This window comes from Daldinia loculata (assembly GCF_022478755.1).
Source record: "Daldinia loculata strain CBS 113971 unplaced genomic scaffold F4817scaffold_13, whole genome shotgun sequence".
In the NCBI taxonomy this organism is placed as follows: Eukaryota; Fungi; Ascomycota; class Sordariomycetes; order Xylariales; family Hypoxylaceae; genus Daldinia; species Daldinia loculata.
The window spans coordinates 1-16,836 of NW_026054867.1; the positions used below are offsets into that span (position 1 = coordinate 1).

At 46.8% G+C, this 16,836-nt stretch overlaps 5 protein-coding genes across 5 annotated transcripts; 2 read left to right on the top strand and 3 right to left on the bottom strand.

Annotated features, from left to right (window-relative positions):
- Nucleotides 1-418: 418 nt before the first annotated feature.
- On the top strand, nucleotides 419-1,816 carry F4817DRAFT_331715 (Translin). The gene is made up of 4 exons (XM_049302554.1): nucleotides 419-885; nucleotides 949-1,048; nucleotides 1,102-1,247; nucleotides 1,303-1,816. The coding sequence occupies exons 1-4, from the start codon at nucleotides 705-707 to the stop codon at nucleotides 1,611-1,613; spliced, it is 738 nt and encodes a 245-aa protein (XP_049160799.1). The 5' UTR covers nucleotides 419-704; the 3' UTR covers nucleotides 1,614-1,816.
- Nucleotides 1,817-1,832: 16 nt separating this feature from the next.
- Nucleotides 1,833-3,184, top strand: F4817DRAFT_40831 (GPI biosynthesis protein family Pig-F-domain-containing protein). The gene is made up of 2 exons (XM_049307424.1): nucleotides 1,833-2,490; nucleotides 2,544-3,184. Exons 1-2 carry the CDS (start codon nucleotides 2,119-2,121, stop codon nucleotides 2,937-2,939), a joined length of 768 nt encoding a protein of 255 aa, XP_049160800.1. The 5' UTR covers nucleotides 1,833-2,118; the 3' UTR covers nucleotides 2,940-3,184.
- Nucleotides 3,185-5,427: 2,243 nt separating this feature from the next.
- On the bottom strand, nucleotides 5,428-7,571 carry F4817DRAFT_331719 (PLC-like phosphodiesterase). The gene is made up of 4 exons (XM_049302555.1): nucleotides 7,083-7,571; nucleotides 6,602-6,978; nucleotides 6,417-6,521; nucleotides 5,428-6,339 (listed from the first exon to the last, which is right to left on the bottom strand). Exons 1-4 carry the CDS (start codon nucleotides 7,174-7,176, stop codon nucleotides 5,845-5,847), a joined length of 1,071 nt encoding a protein of 356 aa, XP_049160801.1. The 5' UTR covers nucleotides 7,177-7,571; the 3' UTR covers nucleotides 5,428-5,844.
- Nucleotides 7,572-8,447: 876 nt separating this feature from the next.
- F4817DRAFT_314005 (fungal-specific transcription factor domain-containing protein) lies at nucleotides 8,448-11,361 on the bottom strand (the record flags this gene model as incomplete). Its single annotated transcript, XM_049300338.1, has 5 exons — nucleotides 8,448-9,698; nucleotides 9,752-10,109; nucleotides 10,160-10,757; nucleotides 10,815-11,221; nucleotides 11,285-11,361. 5 exons carry the CDS (start codon nucleotides 11,359-11,361, stop codon nucleotides 8,448-8,450), a joined length of 2,691 nt encoding a protein of 896 aa, XP_049160802.1.
- A 3,367-nt stretch (nucleotides 11,362-14,728) lies between these two features.
- On the bottom strand, nucleotides 14,729-16,595 carry F4817DRAFT_314006 (SET domain-containing protein; the record flags this gene model as incomplete). The annotated part of the gene is made up of 5 exons (XM_049300339.1): nucleotides 14,729-14,842; nucleotides 14,996-15,315; nucleotides 15,461-16,013; nucleotides 16,089-16,274; nucleotides 16,329-16,595. 5 exons carry the CDS (start codon nucleotides 16,593-16,595, stop codon nucleotides 14,729-14,731), a joined length of 1,440 nt encoding a protein of 479 aa, XP_049160803.1.
- Between the last annotated feature and the right edge of the window lie 241 nt (nucleotides 16,596-16,836).

Here is a 16,836-nt window from a genome sequence, read left to right on the forward strand (position 1 = left end):
GCCTTTTGGCTTAGATCAAGTGTAGTATCTGTTCTTTTCAGTTTAATCTCTGAAAGAGTTCTACTTGAACTCAATCGTGATTATTCTAATTTTTGCATCGAGGGAGCGCATCCTCTGGGCTTGCCCATGATCGCACCCACCGTGTCCCTGGTATTACACTGCCTCCAGGTGACGCGAACACTTTTCATTGCAATTCCTAGCTTGCCTGGGGACGTGAGGAAGAGTTTCAATAGTAGTGTTTACGTCGTATGTTTAATAGATGGTAGTAATTGCCCTACTGTCCATACCGTTGTAGAATTGATCGTAGCAATGAAAATATCGAGCGCGATCAAGCTGAGTGCTGTTACGGCAGACCTAATTATTTTCCAACATTCTAATTTTTCGTAGCACCGATGGTCAAATTGAATTATGCGTGAATGTTTGCTGTAATCCATAAATCAGAGCAGTATCTAGATATCTCGATTGTTGAAATCGCGGCAGCCTACGTGCTATGTACATGTTTTCTCTATTTCTAAGCAAATACGCGATTTCAACGACAACATAATTTCACGCTGTTTGGTGATCATCAGAAACGATTTATTGAATTGTAAAGCAAGCAAGGCAAGCATCATCGGGCCTTCCCGTTGTTTAGCCCTGCCCCTCATCGTCATAATAGTTCAATTGAAAAACTTTGACTCTTCACATTCTACCCAACGAACCTCAAAATGGCTGACAACGGTCCCTCCAATTTGATCGACCCGTCCATTTTCGAGTACCTCAAGGCTCATGGTGAGGAGGAGATCGAGGTCGGTGACAAGCTTCACCACATCACCTCTGCTCTCAATCGCCATATCTCAACCTGCCAAGGCTTTCTCAGCCGTATCCATTCGACCCCCAGCTCTAAGCGTGAGTACATATTAGCATGCTATACTTATGGCTGGTTTCGTGCATCGCTGATACCTATTGTAGTGCCGCCGTTATTGAAGCAGGTTGAGGAGGATGGTATCAAGCCCGAGATCGAAAGCGTTGGCGAGCTAGCCCAGTTTGCATCTACCTATCCTTACTACAAGTACTTCACCAGCCTTCTCTTTGCATTGCTCAAAATAGCTAACAAGAGAAAAGATACAACCACAGATGGTCCCGAAGCATGCAGAATGTTGTTGGTACTATCTTATTGACCGGCTGGCTGGGTGGTTTGGGGACCGAGTCGCGCCCGGGCGAGCTTGGTCGTCTTCTGACCATCGAAGAGGTCGGGCAGCTTTTGAAAGGTACGTTTACTTCCTAGCTGTCACACTATCGCTAGTACTCATTCTTCATATTCAGTACCCGTCAATCTCAAAGACAGAGATGCATTTCACATTACTATTGAGGAATACATCCTAGCCCTGACAGATATCACCGAGGAGCTCAGTCGGCTAGCTATGAACTCGGTAACGATGGGTGATATCGATCTGACGGTCAGAATCAGCAGCTTCATCAAGGACTTATTTGCCGGCTTCCAGCTGCTCAACTTGAAGAACGACATCGTTCGGAAGCGAGTTGATGCCGTCAAGTACCACGTTAAGAAAGTTGAGGATGTTATCTACGATCTGTCGCTTCGTAACTTGATCCCCAAGCACGAGGCTAGCTCCTGATCTGACGACATGTCAACTTGAATGTCAATTCGAAGTAGTACAGTCAAATAATTGGCTACCTAGGTAGGTAAGGCATATTCATAGTAATATGAACCTTACAATAGACAATGCATTGATACTTGATAATGGCTGGAGTTACATGAGACTTGATAACAATTAACTACATACCTAGGTAACACAATTCCCTTTATTTTATGGATGCCATATCGACCATATCCTTCTTCAAGTCCATACGTGCACCTGTAGCATTCAAAAAAACACACTAATTGCCCCAATAGTCGCGATAAGCAATGTTATCCGCCACACGTGACTGTAACAAAGGTCCGTGCGTCAAACGTTTGGAAGGTAGCATCAATTTAGAAGCGCGACTCAACTAAAGTTAACTGCGCCGTTTAATTGTAATTGTACATAAATGCTTTTGGCAACAAACACTTATTCATCACAATAATCAGTAGACATCACATTTCTTTCATTCGATGACTTATCACGCTTAACTAAATCCATAATGCCTTCATCGGATTCAGTCGCAATCTCACCACCAGCTCAAAAAGCTAAGGTTGGTGAGATCTCTAAGGACAAGGATAAAGATGCTCAAACACAACCCGTTCAGATCATAGCATCCTTGCAGGCCCAGGTTGTTAGACACCTCCAGCCAGCCCTGCTTCTCTCCTTGTTCCTCGCCCGGTTCGGGGCTCTGGTGGCAGATCCGGTATCAGCTATGTCAAGCTCTCTTCCTGTAGTTGCGGCTATACAAGTCACATATGCCGTCGTGTGTCTGCCCGCTGTAGGCTCTCATGTTGCAAAGCCAGTTAAGAAGGCTCGACCTGGAGAGAAGAAGAAGGTTGGATTGGAGAACACAGGACCAAACATAGCGGTTGTATGTTCTCGTTCTCCGTGAATGCTTCGTTCATAAACTGACAATGTTCTTAGACAACACTTGTCGCCCTCATACTGTCAGCCATAGCAAGTCTGGCGTTGCATGTCATCCTTGTTCTCTTTGGTGCCCCTTTCTTAACCCACATCGAGAATACGTTCTTATGCTCGACGCATCTGTCCGTCTTAGGTCTTTTCCCATTGTTCTACACACGTGGTGTGTCGAGCAAGGACTGGCATGAGATCCTGAGTGCCAGTGCCCCGTTCGACGAGGCATTTGGGGGCCTCGTCGGCGGCTGTGTAGGAGCTTGGCTCGGCGCCGTTCCTATTCCTCTGGACTGGGACCGGGAGTGGCAGAAGTGGCCTGTGACCATAGTCTGTGGGATTTATGCGGGCTACTTGGTTGGGAAGTTACTAGGAGGTACCGTGGCCCTCGGAAGGAGGTTTTCTTAACATCAGACTGGCAGAGGTGGTAGGCGGACTGTATGCTCCACGACAAGTATACATCGTCACCTGTATCATAGCTTCTAAGAGCTCGGCGTCTATATTTCGTGGGGCTTACTTAGTTCTCTACCCAACCAACTAAATACCTAGGTACTAATCAGTACTGATCCTGAGGCCTTACTCTGTTCATCTCTACCTTGGTACTCTCGGCCACACCACCTTCACTTTTTAAATTTGAAGATTACCTTCTCTTCTGTCCCACTTTCCAAATTTCTTCCACTGTCCCTGTTCTAGTCACTTGTTGACATCCTACTTCATATGTCTCTGTGTTTCTGTCCCAGATACACATTGGCATTTTACTTCCTCTGCGTCGCATAGGTTGGCCAACATCTTCGTTTTCGCAGCCAGCACGATCTACAACCACATCGCCTACGCGTGTTCTTCGACCACGCGAAACCACACATTCATCTCCAAAAGGTAAGGTCTTGATCCATGGCTTTCTTGTATTGATCTACGTCGTGTACCTTTTCGCTCCCATCGCTATCGCTATCGTGCACTTACGAAGCGTCTACACTCTTACACTTCGATCTATGTCTCTTTTACCTGGTCTCATTATGACTTACCTTTACTCTACCAATCCCTATACTATATCCCACTAATGTCTTCCTCAACTAACATTACACCCGATGTAATGTCATCCACCCCGAACCCTATACCTTAATATGAATACACTAGACGTAGTACCTCTACTGACTGCTTTACAGACCGTGCCGACAGAGTTCAAGATGGCTGAAACGTGGGATGCTGATAAGAAGTATCATGTCGCAATGGCCATAATGACGGGCATAATGAGGAACAACCGCCCACATATGTCCTGGCTCAATTTCGAATGGCAGGAGATAGCAGATATGCTAAACAAGGCTAAAAACTATGGCCTCACCGCGGACGCCGTACGGTAAGTCCTCCCCAGCCCGCTCTCATTCTCTATCTCCAAGGGACTCCGTCGCTAACTCCTTTTTTTCGTAGCCATCAATTCTTTCATGTCATGGTCCGCGGTTTCTTGGAGGACGTTGGCCCCGACGCTGTCATCCCGTCGCATAGCCGTTCTAGCCCTGTCAACCATGACTCCCTCCTAGCCAACAACGTGACGTGGGTTGAAGCTCTCCTTAGAATCCATTACGCCGGTGTTGCTGAGAACAGACCCAAACCCAACAAGCCCCAGCAACATCAGCCTCAGCCTCAAGCCACAGCTTCGACTGCGAAGGGTGCTGGCGAAGAAGGGAAGGCTGAGCGTCGTGCAAAGTTCAAGGTCACACGGAAACGCAAGGCCGACGACGAGCCGTCCGGCTCGGACGCTGTCGTGAAGAAAGCCCGACGAGACGCTGATGGTGACGATGATGGCGCTGCTGCTGCTGGTGGCCTAGAGAGCTCACGTTCTTAGACCAACTACTTAGTCCGAATTAAGAACGTCGACTGATCCTGCACTCGACTTCGGAGGAAACCGGGTTGGTTAAGCTTCGCGTTCTTGTCGCTAGGCTTGATGGATTGGAGAGGACATTAGTTGCGGTAGTAATAGATGTTGCGGTTCTGGCGGGTGGAAGGGTTTGTCACCATAACTTGGTTTTTCCTTCGCATTCACGGTCAAGATACCCAGATACGTACGCAGATAGTCAGTAGACTAATTTAAGGCTTCTATTCCTCCGCAAATTTGATTTTTTCCTCACGTATATTCCTAAATGTCTTTCTAAGTATAATATAATGCGTAGCCTACCCCTAAGTCGTTCATCTAGCCCGTTACACATCTAATGCCGAGTGTAGGAAACCACTATATCTTCCAAGAGACACAGGGCGTGAAATGTCATCGCTATAAGGCGATATTTATGTAAAATACCAAATACCCCTTATGATACTCCTCTTCTCTAGCCATCTTCAACATGAACCTCCCGGTAGCAACTAATTTGCCAGCACCGACTATTTCGAGGGTGCTTTTCAACTATCTAACCACTAATAAGGCCCTGTACACGATAACCACACAGGATTGTGATATCGCATCATGCTAGTCCCACCTCCCCCCCCCTGAAGTCGCTGAGTCGCGTCGACCTAAATATCCGCAAAGCATCATGCTAATTATATAACAGAGTAGAATATACGCAGTTGGTATATAGTATCTCAGTCGCTTCCGTTAGCCCCAGATCTTGAGCTCGTCTTCGGCGCTATAGTATTACCTGGCATAGCATCAACATAGATAGAATCATTAGCTACGAACTTGACAAAGTCGAAAGTATACAAGAGCATTTCATACAACAATCCTATTAACTAGGTACATAACTTCGGCCTAGGGATAACAGTCACTACTGGACGTGGCCGTATTTAATAGAGACAGGTACGTAACAATGTCAATTATATCACCAATGTGCCTCTCACAGTCTATAGAGTATAGACTTTAGTTCCATCCCAAATTATAATGACATAAAATATCAATATCAATATCTAATCATTGAAAATACTAGGTAGTATACATCTCGCCTAAGATATACTTCCTAGTTAATCTATTAGCAACGACATCTAGAGTAGGTAGCTCTAGGGGGGCAAATAGACGACTCTGCTGTACGTCCTGTTAAGAAGATAAGGGTATTCTATTTATTCGCTAACACACTTTCCCTTTATATCTCTATCTCCAATCCCCACGTCTTACGCACCTCTCGACCATTAACCCCAAGGGATAAGACTCATCCCGCATTACCATATCTAAACATACCGACGTATATCGCCGATCCCCTCTCAAATATCTGTCTATCGTTCGTTCTTTCTTTCTTTCCTTCCTTCTTTTCGTCATTACCGTCTATACATAACCTAACGAAGCGACTCCTAAACAGAACGCGTAATACCTAGTAGTTAGAGATAATACCCATCATTACTTCCCCAACACCTTCGGCACCTGTGTCCGCGGCAGCCCGTATTTGAACAGGTAAATATTCACGACGATGAACAAGCCGAGTATATACCGCGTCCACTCGAAAACGCGCCACGCGTGCGTAGACAGGGGCTTCCTAGACGGCCTCCTACGAACGGCCTTGGCCTCGCTTTTCGCCTCGTCCTCCGCGACGCGTTTAGACACCTCGAGGAATAACTTAGGATCATCCGTGACGACGCCATCGAGACCGTTGCGCACACACCACTCCATGCGGTCCTCATCGTTCACGGTCCAGGAATGCAGTGGGTGTCCCGCCCTCTTCGCATCCCGGATGAAGCGCGCGCCGACAACCGGTAGCACCAGGGAGTGATATAGCAGACTGATCGACAGGCTAGGCTCGTGCTTTGCTAGAGCCCGAGCATATGTGGTTGAGAAGCCTACGTGTGCGACTGGGTATTTAGGTAGGAATTCCTTGCTTAGCTTTACGTATTCCGCCTATCTGCGGTTTAGCATCATTGTTACAAAGGCCTGGGGTACGAGCCTAAGAATCAAGGGAGGACATGTATGCTTACAGTCCAGCAGCAAGGCAGCACCCTCTCGTGCCACGGCCGAATCCCCGGCACCGAATCCAGTGTTTCCGCCGTTCGCCGGATGATCGTGGCTGGGTCGTCGTCCCTCTACAAGCTCTATATCAGACAAGGTACTCTACATTTGCGCTACAACCCTAGTAATTCTACCTAAGAACCGAGTTATTTACCTTGATGTCAAGCATGATCCAAACGTGCTGCAGCTCGGGCTGATTCAGATACTCCAGCAGCTCGACGAGCTGGGGCATAGGCTGCGGGGGCTCGCGCACTGTACGCAGCTTGCTCAGATAACTCCAGTCGTGGTCCTTGACTTTGGAGTCGTCGCCGAAGCAGCGCTTCAGCTTCGGATCATGCATGAGAACAACGACACCGTCCTTGGACAAGTGCAGGTCGGTCTCGATAGCATGCGCGCCGGCCTCGACAGCGGCCCGGAACGCCAGCATCGTGTTCTCGGGAAACAAAGCCTTGTAGCCTCGGTGGGCTATGGCCTGCGGCGGACGCCGTGGTTCGGAGGTAGCATCGCGGGACCGGGGCGCGGGAATACCTGCTGCTCGTCGGGCACGGGAACCGTTAGCAAGGACTTGGTTACGGGTCGGGGTTCTTGGCGAACTCGGGGTATATTCGGTATCCTCCCTTTAGGATAAAACATACCCGGCGTCCCGGTCCCAACGACATCGCCGTCGCTCTTTAACAACGGGGTCTGCTCATTAGACATGGCAGCTGGCTTGGCGTTCTTCCTACCCATTGGCTGTTCGGAGACTAGTTGGGGGGTGAAGACGGTTATATCTAAGTCTAAAGGTATTTTTGCTCGTTTGCCAAGGAGAGAAAGCAAAGAAGCACGGAAGAAGGTAATATCAAATTAAATTTTACATTATAAGAACAGCATATCGGGTAGGGACGTATGCAATCAACATGGCCGGCGTCTACTATGTAAGTCTAACTACCGAAAGATTTTGGGGAAAAAAAACGAAACGCGGCCGGTGGTCTTTCTAAGTGGTCTTTCTCTTAGGTGGGTTACAGCGTCGGAGGGCGGGGCAAAACTTCCGCTTAATCCGAGCAAAAACGCCAGTATGCGGTATGGATGTGATGTGATGTGATATGATGTGAAGGATTTGTATTGTCTAATACGCACTTCGTACTATGCAGGCAGGTAGCCGCAGATTACGGGATTAGCTTATCTAGAAACCTTCTAAATCCCGAATCCCCCATTTCTAAAGTCGGTAATCCGTATCTCTGTAAGTACCCAGCAACTCGTGACCCATACCGGAATAAGACCACACCAAGGTACCCGTGTACCCGTGTACCCGTGTACCCGTACCTACATCTAACCAGCCCTATTATATTAATTCTACGAGGCCTTCAATTTATTCGAGGCGTCTTCGTCATCACTTAGCCTGAATCCACTATATACCAAGTATATTGCTCGACACGTGGTTTACCTGCATTCCCGTCTATTTCCTTATAAGCTACGCCGGCACCTGTATGCCAGTATGCCAGTATGATACAACCATCATCATCACATGCAAAAGACGCACAAATACTTCTGACTTTTCTTTTTCTCTTCTTCCTAATCAACTTAACACTTAACTCGTGGGATCGACCTGCTCCGTCGCACCCCGTATATATAAATAACTAGCTTTTACAACAAGCGTGGAAAGGTACATGGAATAAGAGGCAACGTATGTAGACAGATAAGTAGATCAACAGACCAAATATAGACCAATATAGACCAATATAGACCATGGGTACAAGCTCCAACCATAGACAACCCAAATGCCGCATATAAAACAACGCCAAAAGCGTTCTGATCGCCTTGAACACCTAGAAGCCATTCTCCTGCCGTCGCCTGGTTCTCACGACCACGCAACTCGTAACCAATCCCGCGACACAAATACGACCCTTCTCTATATCGACGCCACGTACCAAGGAAAAGGATCTTACAGACCGCGGATAACAGAATCCTCGCCGGCTACCCCGCCTCCCGTGTTTGGCATGCTCGTCTCCTCTCGCAAGAAATCAGATCCCTAAATTCAACTCAAGACCATCAAGAATTAGGTTATTGTCGTGACTCGTCCGCGGCGGCGGCATTAACCCGCTTTGGTAGTCCTCGCTCCCCATCCTGAGGTACATCTCGCTCGATGTGAGATCATCTCCGGAGCTAAGACTCTCATCACTGATGCTGAGTACGCTCTGAGGTGCCCCCGGATTAGTCGTTAGTTCGCCAATATTGAAGCTAGAAAGGTCCCATGACTCTGGAGACCATTCGCCCATGGTACCTGCACTGGTTGGTGTCTCTGTGAGTGACAAGGCTGGTCCTCCGTATATCGCGTCGTATACATTAATCTGGCCTCCATCCATTGCGCCAAGCAATGCTTCCCATTCTGATATCGACACACCACCACTTGAGCCGCCCTTATTAATTACTTGATTTGGGTTGTATGGCTGAGGGCGTTGATGCTGGCTATGAGCCAACGGCTGCGAGGGAGTTCGAGTTTGATTCGGCGGCGAAGGCTGTGTCTCAGCCTGCGCATCGTTGAGTGAGAGGTAATCTAGATTTCGCTGTTTGGATCTGTGACTCGGCGACATACGCATCATCGTTTGCTGAATTTGGGATATCGAGAATCGGTGATCGCGGCGGGGCATTGCCTGCTCTGCACTCATATCGAGTGATGCACGTGATTGCGTGCGATGTATTTCTTGTCGGGTAGTTTGAGTATTGGGTATGGCCATACGGCGTAGTTTCTCTTGCTGAGATAACAGGTCTGTCTCGCTCATAGTCGCGCCGGCAACTCGGCCAGCACTGTAAGGCGATTTCTTCCTCGAGACATTCAATAACGGGGATGTCCTCGAAGGGGGAGCAGCCATGGCCGTATCAGGACTAGTCCGCATTGACGTGGATTGAGATGGTACATCGATAGTAACAAGCGTCGATGCGACTCGTTTCAGGTCGTAAGAGCCGGGGGCTTTCGTTTTTAGTAGCATCTTGAGAACGCTATTGACAAGTCGTTCAACATCCTTCATAATCTTGCTCTCGTGTTTCAATTCTAAGCTTTGGTAAAGCAAGCTCGTCCCACACAGAACAAGAACATCTGTCCTATTTAGGCAGAATGAGAATGACATACTTCGCTCCTCTAAGAGTTCAATGATCTGCACGATGTGCTTGCTAGACTCTCCGACCGTAATAAGAGCTGACGCAGCTTTGACTCCCAAGGTAGAGCCCACTGCAGGGCGATGAATAAGTCCCCGGACATAGTAGTATGCCAATGCCTATTAAGATCAGCCTTTACTTCATTAACTAGCAAATATTTTTATCTACATACCAGAATCGGGGATCTACTCCCAGTGATATCTGTTGATGGTTTGTCTTGGGCAAAGTTTAGCCTGAGGTGAGCAGGCAGATTCTCATACCAATCTGAGAGATCTGCATCCAGCGCTGAAATTTGTTGTAATGATAATTCGTAAGATGTAGCGGCCGGATATGTCTTTTCAAGCACATTTGCAAGAATTCGGGAAACTCTGAATAACGCTAAAGCACTCGATAATCTCGTATACTCTCCTGGTAGAGTGGGTTGAAATCCCTTCTCCGTAACATATTCATCGTCAGTATCTGACGGATACTCGGCGTGGATGTCATCTTCCTTCAGCAACTTGGGAAGGCCAAGCATGGCAGCAGAAAAGCTAAGGCTATTAGTCAACCGCCAAGCGATATCGGCTAGATAATGACTTACCAATCGAGTGTATACAACGTCCAAAAGACTTTCTTTCGTGTCTCGATCGTAAGAGCACCGAATGAGAATCTTTTCTGGCTTTGATGTAACCCCAATCTGTGGGATAGACCAACCGCAACACCTTTGTAGTGCTGCAATCGCTTGTAATCGGCTCTGATAGTGCAATAGATCAGAGCCAATACTAGGCACTGCAGTGTAATCATCGTATTGTCCATAATGATTGCGTCAAGGGCCCTTTGCCACTGGGCTTCGCAGGCGGTTATCTGCTCTACATCTGGTGCGTCACTTGAAAGAGCGGCGATACTGAAGACGAGGTAAAGCTGCGCGAGCTTATGATTGTTTTTTACCTTCTCCGAGTCGGCAACAAATTCTTCGTATAACCGGAGAAATGTCGGTTTGTGAAGCACGGGGAAGAGTGGCGCCCATTCCTGGAAATAAACATTTACACATCTATCCGAAAATAGGCGAGGTGGCACTCTCATCGACTGGGGGGGCGGGTTAGCAACCAGAGGGTAGCATCCTTGGATGTGAAGGAAAGCCTCAGGGTTGAAGTCAGAACACGGCTTTCCGCTTTCCTGAAGTTTACGCTTGAAAGATTCTAGAAATATAGTCAGATAGATATTTCTCATCAGCGTGAGTTAGATGAAATACTTACCGATAAAACCACGTCCGCTCGATGGCCCCATGAAATATGAGTCCGAATTCTCGACACCAAGTAATAACGGAGAGGCCTGCACACGGAAAGTATCTTCTTTTGGTGGCGAGTTAGGGTCCCTTCTCTGTTCCGTCGTCCTCGGGCTTCCGGCGGCTCCCATAGATGGTTGGCGATGATCATGCATCCTCGACAACATATCAATCTTTTCGTCTTTCTCATCTAACAAATCCTTCAGTTCCCTCACTTCGGATTCCAACTGCCTCACTCGTTCCTCAAGTGATTCTGTATAACCTCGAGGAAATGCACGCCGACTAAGTTTGTCGCTAGTGCGACATTCGAATCCGACGTTGGCGCATTGCGAGCAACAGGGACGGATACCATCGCAACGGATCTTCTTACTTCGGCACCTACTATAGTCTTAGTAAGAGATACCAGAGAATATCGGAAATATCCTCTTCCACTTCACATACCTATCACATGCTTGGGCGATGCGGCTCTGTGAGCTGGTGCCCACCTTAATCACCTTCATAGGTAGAATTCCAGGCATTTTGGCGGTGAATCTATTTTGTTACAAGGCGATCCCGTCGATAGAATGTGTTCGCGTCAAATCCAGCACCCAGTTCCCCATCCCATGGGATATCGGTATCGGTCGGTCTCTCGGTAACGCCGATTGCGTATGTCAGCAATTTACCAGGAATCGCGAAAATTGCTCATCTCTTGGTGCCTAGTCGCGTGCAAGTCCAGGGGAGGCCGTGTCGTAATGAAACCCGCTCGGACGCAAATTCGCTATGACCTAGTGTTCGTCGGTAGTATAGGTTGGCGCGTAGTAGATATAGTCGTTGGTGGGAGAAATAGGCGGAGAGATATAGAAAAGTAGGGAAAGCAAAAAGTGAGAGGATTGAGGATACGTGGGGACAGAAAGATTAGTGGAGGAAAAGGCGAGAAACGGAAGCACCAATGCCCGCTACTCCAGATGGATTTCAGAGATCAGCGGGGTATTTGCACTAAATTGGCGTGCGCTAATGAATCTGGGGGACAAGGGGAAACGCCTTTTCAGGGTAGGAAGGGGAGGAAGGGAAAGTACAACATCCAATAACTAAAAACTATTACATCAGGTTTTTATGTCCGATAATATTTAGCTTGAGAGGCTAGAACAGTATAGTAGAATGATGAATAAAAGGGAAAGAACCGGGGGTACATGTATGATTACATATTGCCCCGAGAGGAGATTAAGCAATGTCGTAATAGTGTAATTAAGGAGAATACATAAGGTTACCTTAGGTACTAGTTAAGTGGTAGGTATGTTACAAGTTGAAAGTGGCAACCTGGAAGTTCTATTTTATATCTACAATATGTTAAGTATATATTTACACAACTAATAACTACGTATACACCTACATATATGTATGTAAATGTATGTTAAGACTTGCTGTTGCGTCCGGTTAGAACAAAAGTTGTCTGAATGCCGAACTCGAAAAGAACCGGGGTGCATAGATGCGTAAGCTAGAGTAGGCATCCCGGGCTTACTGACATGGTATGTACGGAATAGAGAAGTATGTAGAGACAAAACGTTGAGAGACTCAACTTACAACCTACATCATCCTTCACTCCACGCGCCTTTCCTATCCTAGCATCGGTGCACTAACCACGCAAGAAAGGCCCATCACGCACGTAACTATGAGAGGCCTAAAGTAATGAGGCAGCAATGGTTGGCTGGAGATGCCAATATTGGTGTGGATACTACAACTGCATGCATTAGACGCTAGAGGCTCGTGGACTTTCCATTATTTAGTTCCCAAGTCCCCAAGTTCCGAAGTTCCCAAGTCCCTAAAAACCCCCTAAGACAATCTAGTCCATGATATTCTCAAATAGGGCTTGGCACGCCATGGCCAAATAACGAAAGAATGACACCACTCGTGCCACCATCGTAGTTAGTTCCCCGAGCTTAGAGAGGCACAGCAAGGCCAATGCTTCTGGAATTCCGAAATATCTGCCATCCCCATTCCCTTTTATCTGGGGAATTACCCCAGGTTTCGATGTTTCGCAGATACGCGAAGCCGTTGCGACGGTCCACCTATTCTTAGCCTATGTATAATAGGTGTGTATGATAAATGTGTATATACCAAGCAGGAGGCAGTTTCGGTGTGCTATCATACCTAAAATATGAAATAGTGAATTATGGAGTGCCTCAAATCGTGTACCTATCCCTACCTAGGTAGTTACTCCAAAATACGGATGCAAAATACTTCCCTACCATTCAACTAATACATACCTATGTACCTAGGTAGATATGGTAGGCTTTGTTGTGGGCTGCTCACGAGCGAGGTGCAGCTTTCTATAGAACCCGTATATTTCCGTAACTATAGGCCGGCGCCGTTCAGTACCGAGGTACTTAGATAGATATAAACCACGTTTTCAAGTCCTACCACGCCATCCCCGTCGCACTGCTCGATCGCTGCAGCTCTCGGAATGGTCGTGACCGCCGCCAAGACACCCTCCCTGCCTCGGCCGACCGGTTCCTATATCCTACCTATATGCAGTGCGACGCTTGAAGTAGACGCCAATGTACCAGGGCTACGCTGCGAGCGTTAATAACCCGGTTAGTTAGCGACTCTTAGTATCATCTCTGGAAATTAGGACAGTACAAGGAGTGTAACACTAAAGTTAAATAGTACTTGGAGGCTACTTACTAGAATATAGTACCCTAGAAAAATATTTAGTCATCGACTATACGTTAGAGACATCGTACTCAACCTTTATCTACTATAGTAATAGGTATTCCATCTCTACCGGCTTGCTAAATCAGCTTCAAAATTCTCGACTCGTTACTCTAAAGTAGAGGAGTAGTATTGGGGAACTCGATGATTCGTCTTACTACTTAATAGCCGTGATCTCCTAGTAATATCTTGATAGAGCAAACGGGGGCCTGTTAGATCGGCCTTTCTATCTAGTGTGCGACTTAGTCTATACCTAGCCCCCTCGGAAGAAACGATCGGCAAACATATAAGCCAAAGACCTTGTTTTTTTCTACAGGAACTTCATCTATCAGGATCTCTGATATAGTTACAATCTAAATGACTTCTGTGAAAGAGTCTGCATCCCATCGATCTAAAGCCGCTCTAAGATGAGCGAAATTCGAACCCGGTCATTAAAGGGGCTATCAAGGCATCCCAACCCCATGCTCATGATCGATTTAAACTCAGTGATAGGCGTGAGAGGGTCAGGCGATAAATTTTCACCTAAACAATATTAGAACATACGGCCCGTTTTAGGGGTTCATCTTGAAGGAAACAATTCTTTTCTACATGGGAATGCCATATGGAGGGGTATCTCGTGCGGCTGTAGTAGAGTCACCACCGGTTAAAAGCACATACATCGTGGATAAATCGGCGAGGGAGATCATGGTACAGAGTGCTGGGCCTTGTCATGTAAGGAACAAGACTCGTACGCGGATAGAATTGCTTGTATAAAGGGAGTACCGATTGTATGCAACTTAGGATTGGTTCAGGGTTCTCGGTCCGAATTATAATCCCAAAGGGCCCTCCACGTCTGCTAGTCACACTTCATAGATTGCTTCTTATCATTATACAGTTGATCAACGGTAAGTAAGTTCAGCTTTGAACTTCTTATGATGCCCAACGGCCCTTCGATATGAATGGATTGATCACGTCAACCATCTTGCTCTTGATTCTCCAACGAGGTAGCTAGCTCATCAAAAGTGCTAAGCCCATGATGTCATACCACATCTGCAAGAAGCTGCCTTAGTCTGTAGCAATTAAGCTGCATCCCAATCTTACCATGCAAACACATTAAATGCGCTGCTAGTGTGGGCCGCACCCTGCCTGCAAGAATAATCTATTAACTGTTGTAGAATCCAAAGTAGTACAGACGAGGACGGTATTCGGAGATGTGGATTAGCTGAAGTCCTCCTCTTCGTCAGCGGCGGCGTCGGTACCAGGGTCATTTTGATCAGATCCCATCATCGTCAAATATTGTACCACGGTGTCATCCCGGAGGAGCTGGTCCCTCTAGAAATGGGTTAGCAAGTTATCATAGCCATGGTGGGTTAGGTGGTTCTATCTCCCAAGGGTTAAGTTGATAAAATTTGGAAATACATGTTGAGTCCAAGTCAAGATCATCCCTGAGTAGGCATCTAGGTAAACTGTAGAGTTTAGTCTTACCTGCTCATCCAAAACCTGTATACTCTTTTGAAGGATGCTAGTCTCGAGTGACCTCAATTGCGAAATGGCTTGGTAGACTTCTGTGCTTGCCAGTTCTACCACGGAGTCTCCATTTTGAGTGCTAATAAGTTGTTCGAGTTGCTGTTGAATGATACCCATGATAACGGTCACAGCCCGTAGTTCAAATATCTGGTGTAATTCGTGGTCGCGAATGAGATCCTTCATAGTATTTGATACGTCCGTAATATCGATATCTTGCCAGAATACTTTTAAATGGCGAGAGCCGTCTGTCTCCTGCAAGACTCTGAATCGTAGCCCATCTGCAAATTTGGTGGTCAATGTTAACATATTGAGATCATGCTAAATAAGATAAATCCCTAGATTGCTTAATTATGCCAATAACAGTAGTCATATCGCTCGCTAGAATAGCAATAAATAAGATATTAGAAGACTGGACACCCTCACCTTCTTCATTCAAGCACATGAGATACACAAAAGGGGCAGTCCAGTGCGGAACACCGCTCTCGTCTTCTTCTAACTTTAATTTCGGCGGTGTACCGAAAGCATGAAGCTTTGGTATCGCAAGCGGGTCATCCTCTAATGGTTCCAATAGTAGCGTTATACTCCTGGCGGCCGAATTCGGGTCGATGAAGCCGTAGCTAAATAGCATTTCTGCTGGCGACTTCTCCTGACCATAATCGATAGTAATTTCACTGCCAACAGGTGCTACACACCCCTTACGTAGATAAAGGACTACTTCGCCCTCACTATTCTCATCAAAATAAGCATTGGCTCGACTAGAATGGTTGACTAAATCGAGGCAAGGCACCATCGATTCTCCAGACTTAGGTAAGCCTAGCGAGCGGGACCGGTACAAGGCATCAAGAAGGATCCAGTCTCGGATGGTGATCGATTCGTCGATCGAGAGAATTTCGTTCCAATGCGACAGGGCGGCCAGATTTTCGCGGAGATCATCGAACTCCTTAGTTAGGACGGTCAGTTTAGCGGCTACCGCTGACTATCTAAACGCGTCAACTTGTACTTAACTATTAGATCCTTTTAGGTGAGTCATCAAGTCCCATTGGCAGCTTACCTCTAGCGAAGTACCTTTCAAGCAGGAAAGCTCTAACTCAGTCCACGTTGTAGGAGTCGGCACATGTGACGGTAAGAGACTTAAATATTGAGTCCAGGGCGTTGATGGACCCAGGCCACCTTGATAGTCAGGGGAAGATAACACTAGTTGATATAAGAGAAACAGTAATATATCTCCTCTAGCTGACTGTATAATACTTAGTATAAATCACACTGTCTTCAAAGCTAGGTGTATACTAACTTGGCGACCTGCTGTATCCAGAAGCTGTCGGAAATTTTTATTCTCTTTAGCATACTCCTCTACACCTTCAGCTGAAAGAATAAGCTCCTTTGGGATTGTCAGGAGCGTTAAGGGTTCCGAGTCACTCTCCGGATTGATCAGGTCTTTCTTAGCTATAAGCCCATTGCCTCGGCCATCGATATTAGCAACTGCAACATCAAGAAAATTAACGCAATTCAAAGTAGACCAGGCAGGGAGGTCATTTAGCGAAAAGTGACCTCGTCGCATTCTGAGTGTTGAAGCCGGGAATATTTAAGGAGAATTAACGCAAGTGTATTTCAGTTTGCATTTTGCAGTGACTGAAACTTGCGATGGGTGAAAAAGAGTAGACGGTTCAGGAAATCAAGCTATGAGGTAGGTAATGATGCAATGTAACTTCCAAGCGAGCTTGCGGCTGGCTGCTATCTTAGCACTTACAGGTACATGTACCTTTTTATAGCGCGTATTTAGGTACCTAAGGCGGGTACCT

Excerpts from the sequence above, each read along its gene's own strand:
- F4817DRAFT_331715 (XM_049302554.1), top strand. The coding sequence starts at position 705 with ATGGCTGACAACGGTCCCTCCAATTTGATCGACCCGTCCATTTTCGAG. Across the intron at positions 1,049-1,101 it reads TCTACCTATCCTTACTACAA|ATACAACCACAGATGGTCCC; the intron begins GTACTTCACCAG and ends ACAAGAGAAAAG. Across the intron at positions 1,248-1,302 it reads GGTCGGGCAGCTTTTGAAAG|TACCCGTCAATCTCAAAGAC; the intron begins GTACGTTTACTT and ends CTTCATATTCAG.
- F4817DRAFT_40831 (XM_049307424.1), top strand. The coding sequence starts at position 2,119 with ATGCCTTCATCGGATTCAGTCGCAATCTCACCACCAGCTCAAAAAGCT. Across the intron at positions 2,491-2,543 it reads CAGGACCAAACATAGCGGTT|ACAACACTTGTCGCCCTCAT; the intron begins GTATGTTCTCGT and ends CAATGTTCTTAG.
- F4817DRAFT_331719 (XM_049302555.1), bottom strand. The coding sequence starts at position 7,176 with ATGGGTAGGAAGAACGCCAAGCCAGCTGCCATGTCTAATGAGCAGACC. Across the intron at positions 6,522-6,601 it reads GGATCATGCTTGACATCAAG|AGGGACGACGACCCAGCCAC; the intron begins GTAAATAACTCG and ends TAGAGCTTGTAG. Across the intron at positions 6,340-6,416 it reads TGCTGCCTTGCTGCTGGACT|GCGGAATACGTAAAGCTAAG; the intron begins GTAAGCATACAT and ends AACCGCAGATAG.